This window comes from Psittacula echo, assembly GCF_963264785.1.
Source record: "Psittacula echo genome assembly, chromosome: 5".
Classification (NCBI taxonomy): Eukaryota; Metazoa; Chordata; class Aves; order Psittaciformes; family Psittacidae; genus Psittacula; species Psittacula echo.
The window spans coordinates 52,846,327-52,862,764 of NC_137739.1; the positions used below are offsets into that span (position 1 = coordinate 52,846,327).

The 16,438-nt window shown below is 43.3% G+C and overlaps 1 protein-coding gene across 2 annotated transcripts in view; it reads right to left on the reverse strand.

The window, feature by feature from the left end:
- Positions 1–16,438, reverse strand: part of NEK9 (NIMA related kinase 9) — a 28,081-nt gene that overhangs the window by 11,142 nt on the left and 501 nt on the right. The window contains exons 2-12 of one of the 2 annotated variants that reach the window (XM_080618851.1): positions 16,314–16,343; positions 15,383–15,560; positions 12,343–12,398; positions 11,394–11,464; positions 9,426–9,531; positions 6,709–6,840; positions 5,690–5,800; positions 5,039–5,103; positions 4,044–4,094; positions 2,803–2,995; positions 1,435–1,579 (exon numbers count right to left, since the gene is read on the reverse strand). In XM_080618851.1, coding sequence (XP_080474977.1) covers positions 1,435–1,579; positions 2,803–2,995; positions 4,044–4,094; positions 5,039–5,103; positions 5,690–5,800; positions 6,709–6,840; positions 9,426–9,531; positions 11,394–11,464; positions 12,343–12,398; positions 15,383–15,560; positions 16,314–16,343 — 1,138 coding nt within the window. The remainder of the gene's footprint in view (positions 1–1,434; positions 1,580–2,802; positions 2,996–4,043; positions 4,095–5,038; positions 5,104–5,689; positions 5,801–6,708; positions 6,841–9,425; positions 9,532–11,393; positions 11,465–12,342; positions 12,399–15,382; positions 15,561–16,313; positions 16,344–16,438) is intronic. The other variant, XM_080618852.1, reaches the window with a different exon arrangement.

Genomic DNA, 16,438 nt, shown 5'->3' on the forward strand with positions numbered 1-16,438 from the left:
TCGTGGTTTAAGCCAGTTGGCAAGTCAGCCACTCAGTTTCTACTCCTCCCCCCCCCAGAGAGATGGGGGGAGAATCGAAAGAATGTAACTCCCATGGGTTGAGATGAGAACAGTCCAGTAACAAAGGTATAACACAAATCACTACTGCTACCACCAATAATAATAATGATAAGAGAAATAACAAGGGACAAGAATACGATACCACCCGCTGAAAACGAGCCCGACCGAGCAGACAGTGCCCTCCCGGGCAACTCCCAGTTACCTCCCGGGCATGACGTGCTGTGGTATGGAATACCTCTTTGGCTAGTTTGGGTCAGGTGTCCTGTCCCTGCTTCCTCCCGGCTTCCCCTCCTCCCTGGCAGAGCATGAGACTCACAAAGTCCTTGGTCAGGGTAAACATTCTGACCAGCAACTGAAAACATCGGCTTTATCAGTACTGTCCCCAGGCCGAAAGTCAAAAACACAGCACTGCACCAGCTACTAAGAAGGAGAAAAAGTGACTGCTACTGCTGAACCCAGGACAGCCACACACACAGATTGTATTAGGCTGCACATTAACCTCTTCTGACACAGCCAGAGCAACCTCTTTTCTCTAAGTATCCTCCTCTTCACTGCAGAAGATGTCATCGAGACTATGGAATCCTTTCTTGTTCACGTTAAGATGGATGACATTACACTACAACCTACACCTATTTCAGGCCACCAGTGTCAAAAACTCTTGGGCTGAACCTGCCACTTTTTTTTCAATAGAAACCCACAAATTTATCCTGTGGCTCCCTAAGTCACTCCTCCAGCGCATCTGAGCTTATCTCTGTCAAACCTCTGCTTTTCCAGCACTGGCAAAATAATACGGAAACTACCTTGTTGAGAATTGTTTTTATGGGACAAGCAAGATTAAAATTCTTCCATAACAGACAACGTCACAGTTAACACATCTTTCAACATATGAGCAGAGTTAGAACTAGAGACAGCTACCAGCTCTCAAGCTTTCTGAACTAAACAGCAGATCTCAGATACACATCATCTTTTATCACTGAGAGATTCTTTCCCCACATAGCCTGGAAAGAGTTTCAAACACATTTACATCCTTCACCTCAGGCTCCTCTCTCTTTAATACAGGCAAGTGTGGAGGCAACATATGCACTTGTAAGAGCAGGGACTCTGCACAGCCACAGGGAGCTGTGCTCAACACCCAGCTTCATCACCAAAAAGGAGCACCTCCTTAGCAAAACACCCAGCCTTCTTGGGAGTCAATATCTTCCCCTGTATAATAACATTGATCTAGCTCCACTACTGCACCTACTAGTCTTCAAAACTAAGGGCTGAGAAACACATGGGGCTTTCTCCTTTGCGCACTCTGCTAATGTTATTGTGACAGCAAACACCTCCACCACGCAGCAAAGCGAGGGGACAGTGGTGCCCTTCAGCTCTCACCTGTGATGCACACTGTGAAATCATCTCCACAGGACACTTGGCGAATGGCTTTTCCCTGGAGCTTCTCAACATGCTTTGGCTGCCGGTAGGAGGCTCTGTCTCCATGTCCCAGCTGCCCGTGCAACTTGGTGCCCCCCTGCATATTCTGCAAGACAGAAGCATCTGCTAAGGTTATGTATCCATGACCCCAGAGGCGGGCCCAAGTTAGAGCACCTCAAACAAGCAACAGAAGACAGCAAAGAGAAAGAGACAGCGTGTTAGCTACTCCAGGGAATAGACTGCTATCTATGTGGGATAACAGCAGGCAACATTCTAAATGGCAGCGCAGGCTTTCAAGCCTGTTATGCACTAGCAGGGAGTGATCCTATCTCTGGCCACCAGATGGTGAGGAATCCCTGCTCCTTTCTCACCTGCCAAGCTACAGAACCCACTCCATGACGGCAGGACTGAAATTCATCCCTCAGTTTTCTGACCTACTTTTCTAAATCCTAACGACTGCAAAGAAATCCGTAACATGAAACAAATGCCACAGAAGTGGCCAGACCTATCAATTCCACAGGAAAACCAAAACAACTCTGAGAAGTGTTAAAGCTGAAACTAAAATATTAATAGCCAGCTGGAAGTTTTCACTGGCCATTCTTGCAGTAACACCTACCAAGTGACTTCAAATTGCTCTCCTGTTTGGATCTCTTTCTTCTGTCAGCCACCTACCGGTATTTTCTAATCTGTTTTAACATATTCTGTATTATCAACAGCCTGTGGAAGCCTGGAAATGCAGAACCCCTCCATGTAACACATCATCTAAGCCTGAGAAGACTGGATTCAACTGTTTTAAATGAATTATATGCCAACATTTTTTTTATTCGCTTTAAACTATCACAGAACTTCCACTCAGCATAAAACAACCCGAGCTGTTTCATGTAAGACATCTCTGGTTTCATTCACAAGTTGCCTCACAGATGACGTGTATTACAACAAGGTCACTCACCCCATTCATTCTGATCTCTGAAAACCTTCCTCTAAAATACACTAAGCTGACAGAGCATCACAAAGCCTCCAGTGCATCTCTAATAGTCAGGAAGGGGAGGAAGAGATGTTTGATTCACTGTCTAAGCCTACCACTCCACCACCTACAATCCTCAAAAACTGGATGGTGATGGAAATGTCATGATAGAAAACTGCTCTCCAAAACACAACTGCCTTGTGACTTGGGTCATCAGATGGCCTCACTGTGCCACTGCAATCAGATTTCTCCTTTTCCAAGCTTTTTGCTAATATGATTCTAACAGGTTCATCAATGCTCAGCAGTGGATCTGGACGCTCCTTTCCCACCCTTGCTTACCCCTTCCTGCAATTTCTCTCACTTACCACCCAGGTGTAGAGTTCCTTCTCCACTGTCACCACAGCAAAGTGAGTGTTACCAGCACACACCTGGCGTGCACTGCAGCCACTTTTGATAGCATCCAGCTTCTGGGGGGTGGACTTCCCACCCCCCCAGACATACACCTCACTAGTGCGCGAAGTCACGACTGCAATGGGAGCCTCATTCACGGTACTTGACCTGCACAAGACCCCCCAGAACATACATGCAATAATGAGTTTGCATTCACTGTCATCACTCATTTTCCTACCGTTGTCCAGCAGTTTTCCTTTCACAACCATTTATGGGTTTTATTTTCACCAACTGTTCTTTTTTGTTGAGTTGTCATGAGGCCTCAACTGCTATACAGAGAACTCAGGATCTAACCTGCCCCACAGCAGCAGAGAAAGTAGCCTCCAGGAAGCATTTTAAAAAGCCTCCAATCCAGTTTGATGTTATTTAAAAATGGTGGGCTTCCACTGAATAGCCATGGAGCTGTTCTCGTTTGTGAAACATGAAAGCTTTACCAACGGTCATGAAATCTTGCTCTAAATACAGAAGCATCTAAAAGCTTCTGATCTCCCTCTCTCCTCTATATTTAAATGACAGGCTTCTATCCAAGGGCAAAAATATAACTCTTCAATCCAGTTAAGAATCAATTCACAAGCAGACTGCAAGATGGAAGTTGTAACCAAAGCAAACTGCTTGCTAGCAACCCATGAAATGGAACAATTCACATAAAGTGCTCAGAGAGTACTTCCAAGTTTATGAGGAAAAAAAACCAAATTCTATTTGACAGATCAACAGAAAAAGAGCTATACGTGTCACAGGAGCTACCTGCTTCACAGAGCAATCTCTGCATATATCCGGTTTTAAGAAAGATATTTATATTCATTTGATAGTCAACATTCAGACAGTCATATTCCTCCTGTTGAAGGTAACTTGCATGAAAGGAGGGATCTACATCACATTGTCAGATACGTAGTCTGTAAAGACTACAACCTCAGTAGGACAGGTCAGAGCTGTATTGGACCTGCTGAGGTAAGGCTCCAGCCACACAAATAAGCAGGATATAAAAGCCAGAATAAAACATGGGACAATAAGCATGTAACAACAATGTCAAATTCCTAGCAATTAGGACCCTACACTATTCCATTAAGGTTGTCACAGACTAGCACTCTCAGCAAAGTTCCTCTCTGGGGACCTGTTCTCTCCAGCCTTCCTTTCAAACACATGCCCAAATAATTACCTTGGTCGCTTATTTGGCCCATTAAGCAGTGTGACTTTCTCTTCCATCTCCCTGCCAAAGGAGAAAAAGCATTTTAGGAAACAGCAACATTGCCCAAAGCAATTTTCTGACAAGCAGCACACACAGACTGCTTTCCCTTCCAATGGGAAGCTGCTCCCTCTTGGAGGAAACGTGGCAGCTGTTTGCCAGCTCACAGCAATAGACAAGAAATAGAGCAGAAGTAATGTACCATATAGCTAACAAGCTTCCAGGAGAGCTGAGGACAACAAACTACACATATTCCAGAATGTGGCCAACCAATACGCAGATTGCACAAGAATGACCTTAAATGGCTAAACATTATCAGGATTTGGGCTTTCACCACTGCATACAGCAAGACAAAACTCAAAACTTTGCTGACCACCAAGTAAAAGAATCTTGGCATAAAGGACTGAGTCTGCTGGTTCCCAAAGCTACCAATGTGGGATGCAAACAGTCCACCTTTCATAAAAAGACACTGCGTGCAGGCTGATGGTCAAACCAAGCTAAAATGGACCACTTTCAATGGAACTCTCTCCAGAAGAGGGAGAACAAAGGGGGAAAGCGAGTGTCTCCATATTGCATGATATGTGTATTTTGAAAGGCCTTGTCCTGTGATTATAGGATGATCTCTGTGACCATTCATTCAAAGAAATTTAAAGAGCAGGAACCAGCATTCCTCAAAGGAGCCTCAGAAAGGGATGCCTCAAGGTTCTCAGTACAATAGCTTCTAAGAGAAAGGGTGCAGAGACCTTTCTTACCATATCCATGCACCAACAGAACATTGGACCAGAAGACAAGACAGCAAGAAGGCACTTCCCCCTAAAGAGGATGCAGTGTACTTCAATAACTGCCTCACATAAGGCCAAATTAACTTCAGGACTTTGCTACATAAGGATAAACACCACTAGTCTGCACAAACACTCCTGCTCTCCCTGACACCAGGTTCCAAGTTTCAGGCGAGACCATCTAATTACCTCCTGCGTTTGCTGAGTAGCGGTTGTTCAAGCAATTCATCTGCAGTGGGTCTCTTCTCTGGATCCTAAAAGAAGCAAACAACAAGTCATTCCCTGGGAAACACTCATCATCTGCAACAAAATCTTGGGCCAGAAGACATCACTCAGGCCTGCATGGGCCTCCTTCCCTGACTCCTTTCAAAAGAGAAGGGAATTCATTCAAATATTTGGGATGAACAGGAATTAATGCCGGGGATGTGCAGGAGGGGCCTCCAGGCTCTGAAGGTATCAATACGGCATTTGCTTTCTAGAAATTAATTCCCTTCAGAAAGACAGTCAAAGTCAGAAAGACAGAACCTTAAGAGATTGTACTGACACGATGCTTCCACCTCCTCAGCACTGCATCACAAAATAATTGCTTCTCCCAGCCCACTAAGTAATTGTCATCAGAGTAAACCCAGCACTCCTCCAGAGCCTGCATGACTGAATGGCATCTGGATACAAGGCTCTCAGAGGACCGGAGGAAGCCTTAGTGATGCCTCAGGCCTCACAGAAATTACCCTGCATCAACAGCCCTCATGCTGGAATAGGCATGTTTCTCCCCTTCACCCTGAACACCACGGCTCAGGCAGCTGGGAAGGGGTGTCTGAAAATTAAAAGTATTTCACCAACCTGATCAAGGCAGGAATTCACCATCTGGATCAGTTCCCGGGAGTAGACAGTGGAATCAACCTCCATGGCGCGATTTCCCTGTACAATCTTCACACAAAGGTTCAGGGGATTCTAGGCAGAAACCACTGAGTTGGATAAGGTGTCCAATGGGAAGAGATGCTACAGGCCACTATTATTTTCCTCCTCCTCCTCTGATCTGGACACATCCTTCTTCCCTGCCTAGCAGTTCTCCAGAAACCTAATAATAATTCCTGCAAGAACGGTATCTCTGATAGCTGGGACTCGGTGGCAAAATCCAGCTTTTCACGAGACTCACCAACAGCAGGGCGATGATAGGTTTCTCTCTGCATCGAATCTCCTATGCAGCATATTGCCACACAAGCAGCAAAGTTACTGAGGACTTGGTAGCCATGATAAGAGGAAGTCAGGAAAAGATGGCATATTCATGTTGCCTCTTTAAGGGTTATCAAATCTTGCACCATGGTAGCTAGCAGCTTTTCCCATCTCATGGCACAAGCTGGCAAATCATATACGCCAGGCAGCAATGCTTCCTTTCACATGCCCCATGCCAGCTTGACCACACTTCTCTTGCACCCAGACTTTGAGAAAGGGTAACAGGGTTAAATCCTATAACATTAGAAGGCTGGAAGTTTTTGCTACAGAACCCCACACAGAAAATTCACAGCTAGTAATGCTGGGAAGGCAAACCAACCAACCACAATCACAAACTTCCTCCTTGTGAAGAAAAGGACGGTTCACTCACACCAATGATACAGATTAGCACAGCTTGAGGCTGCAGACTAGGGTGGATTTGGCAGAAGCTAGAGAGGCACCTGCACTGCAGGGTAAAAGAAATCATACAGGCATTTTCTCTGGTACTCCCAGGCCACTGTCTTCTTAATCAGCAGATTTAAACAACAATGAAAGAAAAACTTGAGTTAAGAAAGCTATGAGCCAAGTGTGAATCTCAGGCTGATAAACAATAAGGTTACGCAGTCCATCCTGGGCTGCAGACTTACAGTAGCATCAAAGGTCCTCTTCAGAGTAAGCAGCTCAAAGATGACACACCCCACAGCCCAAATATCCGATTTGAAGTTGTATTTCACACCCTGGCAGAGTTCTGGGGACATGTAATACGGAGTTCCCACCAGCTAGGAAAAGAAAACAAAACCATCCAAAAACCAAAAATGATCCAGCAGCCTTCAATTCAGGAGCTCTGCATCCATCATGTTCACACAGGCCCATGAGCAACAGAGATAGATGCAGCCCTGACACTGCACTGAAGTGACACGTACGACACACCCCATCAACATGCTGAGGGATGGGAACAAGAAGCACACTTCTTCCCTTCTCATCCACAAGCCTGTGCCTCTGTTTCTGAGAAGATCCTGGATATCTGCTCAGCTCCTGACGTGGTACGTACTTCTCAATGAAGTAATAGTCTTAAGAACACAGCAAGGACTTGCCCCTCTCTCAAAAATACTACATTTAAGAGGTAACCAGGGGCTTACATACTGACCACGCTTATGGAAACCCTCATAAGAGGTTGAAGAAAACAGGATCTAGCAAAGCTTCCAACCATGGATATGAAGACACGCTTCCTGATCACAAGGTGCTGCCAGAACAAAGGCTACTCTGTCTCTGATGAAAAAGAGGTTACTTTTGGTTCAGTATGTAAAAGGCTGGCTTGAGTCACACCTGAAAGGCTTTGACTTCAGAAGTGGGCTTTCCAAAACCACTGGTTTAAAACAAACAACCCCCACCACACAAAAAAATCCCAAAAGCCAGCACTTAAATACTGAAACCTTCCGAGGTACAACTGAAATAGGGACGTTGCTCAAGACAGAGCAAACATGACAGGTGCAAGAATAAAGGTGCAAGATGAACAGAGCATATTCCCTAGCAAGGAATCAGACAGCAAAGTAAAATGAGAAAGAATTTAGAAGAAGGGGAAATATTTATAGTGGCTCTCTTTTCAAGTGTCTCAGCAAAGCTCCGAGGGAAGCTTGCCCTTCATTAGGCTCTTCTAGTACACTAGATACCTAATGGGTACATTCAGAATCTGCCTTCTCCTTTCCATTTCCTGTTACAGAGCGTGACAGCCGCAGAGCTGCAGGAGTCCTAGCCACAGGAACATTTAGAAGCACAGTATAATATGGAGAACTAGGACACTGCACCTCAGCCTTGTTTTAAGCAAAGCATTACATAAGCTTTCTGTAAGACAGACACATATTTTCTGTATCTTGTTTGGTAAATGGGAGAAAGAATGATAAATTGAAAAAGCAAAGTTAGTGACCAAGACATAAACATTTTACAAAATCATAATCTGACTGTTACAAATACGGACAATATCATGTCCTGCACTCATTTCAGAGAAGATGACTTCCAGACTGCCACTGGTCATTAGACAGCAAACGGAGCAACTAGCCCAGAGCACACCCAGCACATACAGAATGAAAGATGGTTTAAGATCAGTCGTTCAGAATTTTTCTGAAATGAAAAAGGGGAAAAAAAAGCTTGCATGTGCAAATGCACACACAAACCAGGCAAAACCAAACCTGGAAATTCACAGCACAGATTGCACTTTCTCTCAAAGCCAGGTGGCCATGAAAAATGTGACAAAACAGAAGTGGTTTTGCTGCGAGGGCTTTATGCAGTAGCCCTGAGTTCCCACTGACTGTGCAATCACACAGTATCATCCATGTTCTGGAAGGAGGTTGACAAGTATTTAACTACACATCCTAACAGAACACCAATAGCTTGCCTTAAATGTAATAATATGGTCTGGTAAGAGGAAGTGCAAGCTGCCTTGCATCCCAAACTATAATAAAGGCCTCTAGTAGATAGCAGCTTGAGACAATGTCTCCTTTTCCAAGCCTAGAGCTCACCGCAGAAATTTATGGAGCTGGGAAATCTAAGCTGAGCCTTTCAGGTGCCTGCAACACAGCTCACCCTGTGTTACTAACTCTGGCTGCAAAAACACTTTCTGGAAGGGTCTGGAACAAAGCCAGGCTTGACAGCCTTCTGGTAGAATTAATCTCTCCTAAGAAAGCTTTGCCCCTCTCCAAGAGCATTACCAATAGACTATATCTGTGGTTACTCTAAGAAGCACAACTGCCTTGCTTGCTTCTTTGTAATTCAGCTCAGAATCCAAGTATTAAAAGAGATAGGAGACCTATCTATGGCACAGTGCAATGACAGGCAAGCACATCTGAACTACCCAAGATCCAGCTGAGGTAAATACTCCTGTTAGCACAGGGGCATGACCAAATTCATTTAATTTGCTAAGTTGGGCTTAACTCGCCCAGAGGAACAGTGGCATACTGATATGACTGTACTGCTGTCCCTGCGACTCTGGACAACGCTGCTGTCATATAGATTCACCTTTGGAAGTACCAAGCCTAGGTACCAGTGAAAGGAAAGTAGTGCTTTCTAGCATGGCTATATTGGCACAATTCCATGCCCATAGCGGCACTTATCTTTAGTCTACTACTGCTTTGCACAGACAAAAACCTCCAAAAGGCAACCTGAGAACAAGGATAACTTCAGGCTGCAACACTCCAGCAATTATGCCAGTGTTAGTGAGGTAACATTGAGGGAAACCAAGAGGAGAGTGAAAGGAAAACTACAGAAAACAAGCAGCAAGAATGTACAGCATCCCTGATCTTCTGCAAGGCATGCAGAGATGAAAGAAAAACACACCTCAAGTTTGCACACAAAGGCAGCAGATACTCACAGTCTCAGCCATAGAGTACTCAGAATTCAGCTTCTTCGCCAATCCATAGTCTCCCAATTTAATCAGGTTTGCCTTGGTTAGAAAGATATTTAATGTCTTTATATCTCTGAAAGAAGAAAAAGAAATGCAGACACACCAATATATCTCCAGATTTCAGTTTTCCACACATTATTATACCTCCCCCCAAAACGAGGTACTTGCTACTCTATTTTCTCTCACACATACAGAGCTCTCCAAAGGCAATTTGATTCCAAGTTCTGGAGCAGTAACTGTAGTTATCCATATTTTATCAAATCCCTGCACAAACTCAACATAGTCTAAACAGCTCAGGCTCCAGACACCTATATAAAGGCCACAGATCAAAGATAGCTCTTTCCCCCCTCTCAGTCTCATCTTGTATGAAGAGCATTATGCAGTCCTATTTTTCCTGTTTTATAAATAGACCCAAGCCAGGAGTCACTGAGCTCACCAAAAACATAAATGTATGCATGAATATGTAAGTATGCAAATAAAAACACAGAGAGTGTGAAACAGACAACACTCTAGAACTTAAACATAACATCCCTCTACCTCATGCCTCAAGAACAACTCTTTGTAACATGATGTACTACGTCCAGAAAATCAAAACACTGATCACAAATGCTGAATTCCAAAACTCCTTGAAAACACCTTCTCCCAGACAACAATTTATATGTAGTTTCAGAGATCAATACAAGAGGCTGTAAATATGGAGAGGAAGCCCCCGCAGTATGATACGCTTCCCATGGCCAACACCTCATAACACCCCCTTTTCCTAACGTACCAACAACTTCCCAGTGTAGATCAGGACATCAAGTTAAAGCAGCACTTTGCATTCATCCACCTGGGGCATCGCAAAGTCCTGGGTCACAGGACTTTTTTTGCAGCAGAAGGAAATCACTGCAAACATTTAAATAGCTGTTCAATTTGTTATTATGGAAGGATTTTGGGCCACAAAAGTTCCTAGACTGTGAACCCTGCTGTGAAGATGGGCAACAGAGGCGGTAAGCAGGAAATCACTGCAAAGCAGGACAGACACAACATCTGCTTTAGGCCAAAAACTTAGGCACTACTTTGTCAAGTGTAGGGTACCAACCCTCCATTAGCAAGGCTTCCAACTACCAAAGATTCAGCATGGCAGCAACCAGGATGTTATCCCACAGAAAACATCCTCACACAGCTATGCTCATTAGTTAGAGAAGGACGTTGTGCAGCGCACAATCCAACCATGCTGGGAAGAGCTGCCCACACAAGTGGTACTCCACAGAACATCATGGCCTCCTTGAAGCACACGTGAGACATAAAATTTACCCCTCCCAAACAGAAAAGGGCAACAGAAAAAGATAATTATCTACTCACTGAAATCTCAGTCAATGTCAAAATTACCACTACAAGCTAACAAGCTGTATTACTTCCTTAAATAACAGGCCAAAGAAATGAGATTCAGCCAAATGCAGGACAAATCTTCCCAGTGGTTATACTACAGCAACGCACCAATGCAAAGCCTTCATCACTGTTAGCCTCTAGGAATCACAGAAGGACGTCCATGTTGGTTTGAAGCTATTAATTGCAGAGAGGGTAGGAAGTACCTTTGGCCTGGGGTAACTGTTCTTCCTACCCACTTTAGCAAACATCATTTATGTGCTATGGCAATAAAGGGCCAATTTATTTCCTTCCTACATGTATTAGCTCTTTGTTCACAAAGTGGCAGCATCAAAGACGGCAATTCCATCTTCATATATAAAATTTCTTGCATGTTTATAACAAGACTGTTTCCGGCCCAATAAATTCTTTACAGAAGGGATATTTAACATCTAAGCAGTCCAGTTATGCTTTGGAGAGATGCCCAGTGCTTGCTTTAAACAGAGAAGCAAAGGCTACTTAGAGGATTTCTGCACTTACTCCAATGACTGCACTGATTACCTTAGCATTACTGCATGCCACACTTACCTGTGAAGAATTCCTGCTCGATGAATGCAGCTCACAGCTGACGCAATTTGAAAGAGATACCAAACAACCATCTGCAAAGGTAGAAAGAAAAGCATTGTTCGAGGCTTGCAAAATCCCAACAAAATACCAAACCCCATACATCCCTGTCATAGAGTCACAGCAGAAAGGCCTGACAGCACCATTTAGATGCTCCTTCAGGAGTATGAAAATACAGAATTTCCTGGTTTGGAAGTCTCTGAAAAGACATTCCAAAGGTAGATTGTCCTAGTGCCATTCATAGTGTCTATCCTGACAAGCGTCACAGGATTCAGTGAGTGAAAAGACTTAGGAATGACAGCCAACAACCATCTGGGAAAGATCAACAGTTGGGCTCTCTGGCATATGAACTGTAACCATTTAATATTCCCCATGAGATGGAAGGCCTTAAAAGTCATTACGCAAGATAAATAAGAATAATCATTAATCACCTCAGTCTGAGGTGCAAGCAGACAGCAGAAAATAAGTTTAAAAAAATAAAGAGAGAAAAAGGAACAAGGAAAGAAAAATGTCCATGGTGGGACAGATTCAAGGTAATTACTCAGAAAAGAACCTGCAAAATGGTTAAGAAGAGAGAGAAGCTGAGTATTAACTAGGAACAAACACAGGAAGAAGTTTTAAAGTTAAACGTTAGCCAAGACAAGAAGGTGACCAAAGTCAGTTGAGTGCTCTCTTTCATTATTCCTCCCTGCCAAGTTTATACTGCTTATGGACAGACAAAAAGGAAAATAAAAAACCTTTTGTTAGTTCATAAATGCTTGCAATGTTCAACAGGAGAGGATGTCAGTGCCCAGACATACACAGAAATTCCTTCCTACCAGCACTATGGAAAAGATATTGTATACTCGGATAACCAGGCAGATCCCCAAAACATTAGGCCAGCCCCACTGCTCCCTCAAACAAGTCCAATTACCTCTTCTTCAAATAACTTGTCTTTCTGCCGCAGAATCTTATCATAGAGGTTCCCTCCTGTAATTAGAAGTGAATGAGAAGACAGAGAGGTTCATCTTGGTTAATGGTAGCAATTACTCTGCTCAGGTACTACTGAGAATACTCAAATCTCCTAAGGGATCTGATGAATCACAACAGCTCTTCCTCAGCACTCCTCACTTAAACTGTCAGGCACTCACAAAATTAAGATTTTCTTAAGAACTTCACTGGCATATCTAAGCTTAAGCAGAGATGATTCTTTTATAACACCACCATTCACTACTATCTGAAAAGTGAATCTGTAAGACAGGCTAGCAATCCCTACTTTTTACCTGTAATTGCTTATTGTAATACATTAACAATTATAACCTGTACACCACGTTATGTGAGATTGTCCTGCTCAGCATTATATATAAATATGTAATACATTAAAAAGGAGAAAGAAAATAATTGTAAGTTCAGAGTAGTCCCTAAAAGCACAAGTTGCTGCCTTTCCCCACTTACTGCCCAGCTCTGACCTGCCTTTCTCCTTCATCTGCCTTGTCAAACACATCAGTGCAGAATACAGAAAGCCTTGGCAACAGCAGCACCACTGATAGAAGCCTGGAATCAGCAGACTCTTCGGGGCACCTCACAGTTTCAAGATGGCAGACTGAATATCAAGGAGCTAACAGAAATGATGCTGAGAGCTGCAGGCAGCAAGATTCCTTGTCAGATTAGTATCCTACCAGTAAACCCCAAATCTCTGATCACATCCGGTTGCTATTTCATTTCCCAATTATCATATATTATAGTCTAATACCAACGGACCACCAGGCCCTTTCCTATTCCCATGGGTATGGTGCAAGACAGCTTTCTGCTGTATTTCCATGGGCCTGTCAAGTTGTAGATGTCCAAGCAATGGTCGCAATGGCTCCTTTTCCTCCTCACAGGATTTATTTCCATACTAGTGAGATTTTTTTCATATTCTAATTAAGATTCCCTTTGCTTAAGTTCTTCTCATTCAGCCTTGCTATAACCTCTCAGCATTTCTTTTTTCTGCCTTACATTCACATTTGCAAATTATCTACAAATCACAATGACAATTTAACCAAAGTATTCACTTCTGCCTCTTCTTCTGAACCCTCTTCCTAGCAATTCAGGCTAAGCAGGCTTTCAGTGAATTCTGTCCCTCATCTGTGATTTTTTGCCATCTTTTTTGCAGCTCTTCTGAACCAGAGCAGAACAACAGGTACTACATTGCCAAAATCTTACACAAGGAGGCAAATTAGCTCGACTCAGATAACCAACACATCTATGCACACATACTAAAAAGAATCAATTATTTCTTTAATCTAATCACATCTTACCTTCCTTCACATGGCTCTCTCTTCAGCAAACATATTTTGTAGGATATTTCTTCCCAAATAGATTTCAGATGTATTTACTGATGATATCCCATGATAAATCCAAGTCTTATGGTACCATGATATATATATTCAGAACTATAGGCAAATAAATCAGTAACTTGACTTGCTCCCCTGTAAAATGGGGACAAAATCTACTTAAATTTGAAAGTCTTTTCTAAATCTCCAGGAGAGACATGCCAATTAAACAGTAAGAACTCTGGATTCTGAGGGTGTCTGATAGTGACTAGCCCAGCTTTACTTTAAAAACTACTCACAAATTATCTTAGACTTGTACACCTTAAGAAAACCCACATAAACAACTATTAACACATTGGCAGAACCAATATCCATGAGTCTAAATGTGATTCCCTCTCTCTCATGTTTCTAGTTCTGCACCACTTAGGCATATTCAGGCAATGCAGGCTATATACACGTCTTGGTTGTTGTCCCAGAGTAAAACAAACTGTTTAGAGACATTAGCAAACACGCACACACATCAGTACTATGCAGCTTTTCTCTACGACTTCAAAGGTATTTATAATGGCCCTAAGCATGCAGTCTTTTTGAAGCAGCTAAATAACTCACACAGAGTACTCCTAAAATAAATGGTGCATCGAAGAGCTAACATTCCCTTATTCTTGCACTGGACTCCACCGTGAATAAAAACGAAAAGCAGAGAAGCAGAAACAGCTTTGGTTAACCTGCCAAACAAGGTGTTTGACACCCCTCTAGAATACTTTGCACAACTCCACTGTCCTCCCCAACCTCTCCCAGTGAAAGCAATCTGTTCAAAATGATTACAACATGATGACAGCCACTTCCACCAAAAAAAAGTTTCTGCTGATGAGCCAAGGCTCAACACAACCCCCAAACACACACAGGATACCCAGTCCCACTCATCCAAATAGGAACTATAGTGCATTTCTAGGTAGGTATCCTGTTCCAGCTGTACCAGCTGCGTATGACCTCCTCTTCCAGTTGTGTAAGAGCAGCTGCTACTCACACCTTCACATCAAATCCTTCTACCTCTCCATCTCAACTAGCACTGTTTCCACTGCAAACTCCAAACAATACCACGTGAATTACTCTTGCATGGAATTTTAAAGTTTTCTCCACCACCAGAAGGACCAGATTTATATATATATTTTTATGGCAAATGTAGAAGCTGATACCACAACTCAGGAAGAAGTCCTGACTGCAGGTTTTTTAAGCTTTGATTTATAATTGCCAAATGGAGGGGTCTATTTAAGTGATGCTACTGAGAAACAGCTGCACTCAACCCAGTACTCTGTACTGGCAGGCCCCAATATCCTCACAGTCTTTTCCCACTGTCCTAAAAGAACACAGCAAGATGCAGTAGAAATGTACATTACCAATAACCCACTTCTTCCACTGCACCGGCTCCAGAAATCACCTAATGCCTGAACTGCCTGCACTAACTACTGGGCTTCTTTCTTTGGCACCTGAAACACCAATCAGTCAGAAGGTTTCTCAATCCCATCTTCAGGAGCTATGCAGCAGAATTCTCCTCTGCTCCCTAGAGGACACCCCAGGAATACTCCCTGCAGGTTCTGCGGGAGGATGGCACAGCAATGTGGCAGCCGCCTGTTTGTAAGTGGGATTAGGGGATCTCACCATTACAGTATTCCAGCTCAATCAGCAGCGTGGTGTTATCCATGAAGTGATTGTAGTATGCAATGATGTTCTCATGCTGCAACAGTGCGAGGATCACGATTTCATTCAAGGCATCGCGACGCTCCTTTTCTGACAGTCGCGTCAGGTCCACCTCCTTCCACACTACAAGTGAGTCATCCTGAAACACAAAAACATCTTTCAATTCAAACCACGCCATTAAAAACAGTATGTGCCTTTATAGCAGGACATTCAAATTTCAGGAAAGGCAAAAAGATTTTACCTCTTACAGATTTCAGACAGAGATTCTTCACAACAATAAGTTTTAAGGTTTCTTTTTGCTGCTAGGAATAGCAATGGCCTGAAGCCATCTTTCTAACTGGCCAGCACTCCTTTGGGGAGGAAATTCACCAAAGAAACCATACTACAAGGTTTCGAAGGAAAGACACAGAGTTTGCTTTGTTTCAATAAAGACTACACACACTCCAGTTCAATAAAAGGAAAACAGTGTATTTCCAATCCCAAATCTGCAGAGTATTGTACCTGGCCATAAGCCATTACAAGTACCCCAGAATACTCAGGTAATCTTTTTTTTTAAAAAAAAAAAAAAAGAAAAACAAGAAAGGAAACTAGAACAAAGTTTGACCTTGTTGGGCCCATCCACGCTGTCAGACACACACTGAGTGATCTGCCCAGGGAACAGTGTTCACCTACAACTGTTTGAGCTGTGTCGCCTCAGGGTGGCCTTCCCCCAGGAAAAAGCCTGAAGAACTTCCCTTGGGAATCAAGTCAAGCGCTCTTCTCTGACAGCCACTAAAAACCACAACTACAATGGAACTGAATGGGATTAAAGAACTTGGGAGCAATGGGAGGACCGACTTTTCAGCCAGTTTCCCCTGACTATGCCAAAATGCTGATCACGCAAGAGAATTACCTGTATGAGATGCCCCCATGTCCTCTGTGACTGGAATAAAACATAGAAAAATGAGGAATCTATTAGCGTCAGAAGAGTCTCCCCATGTCCCTATGAAAATTTAAGGTGACCAAGAGACTGGTGGC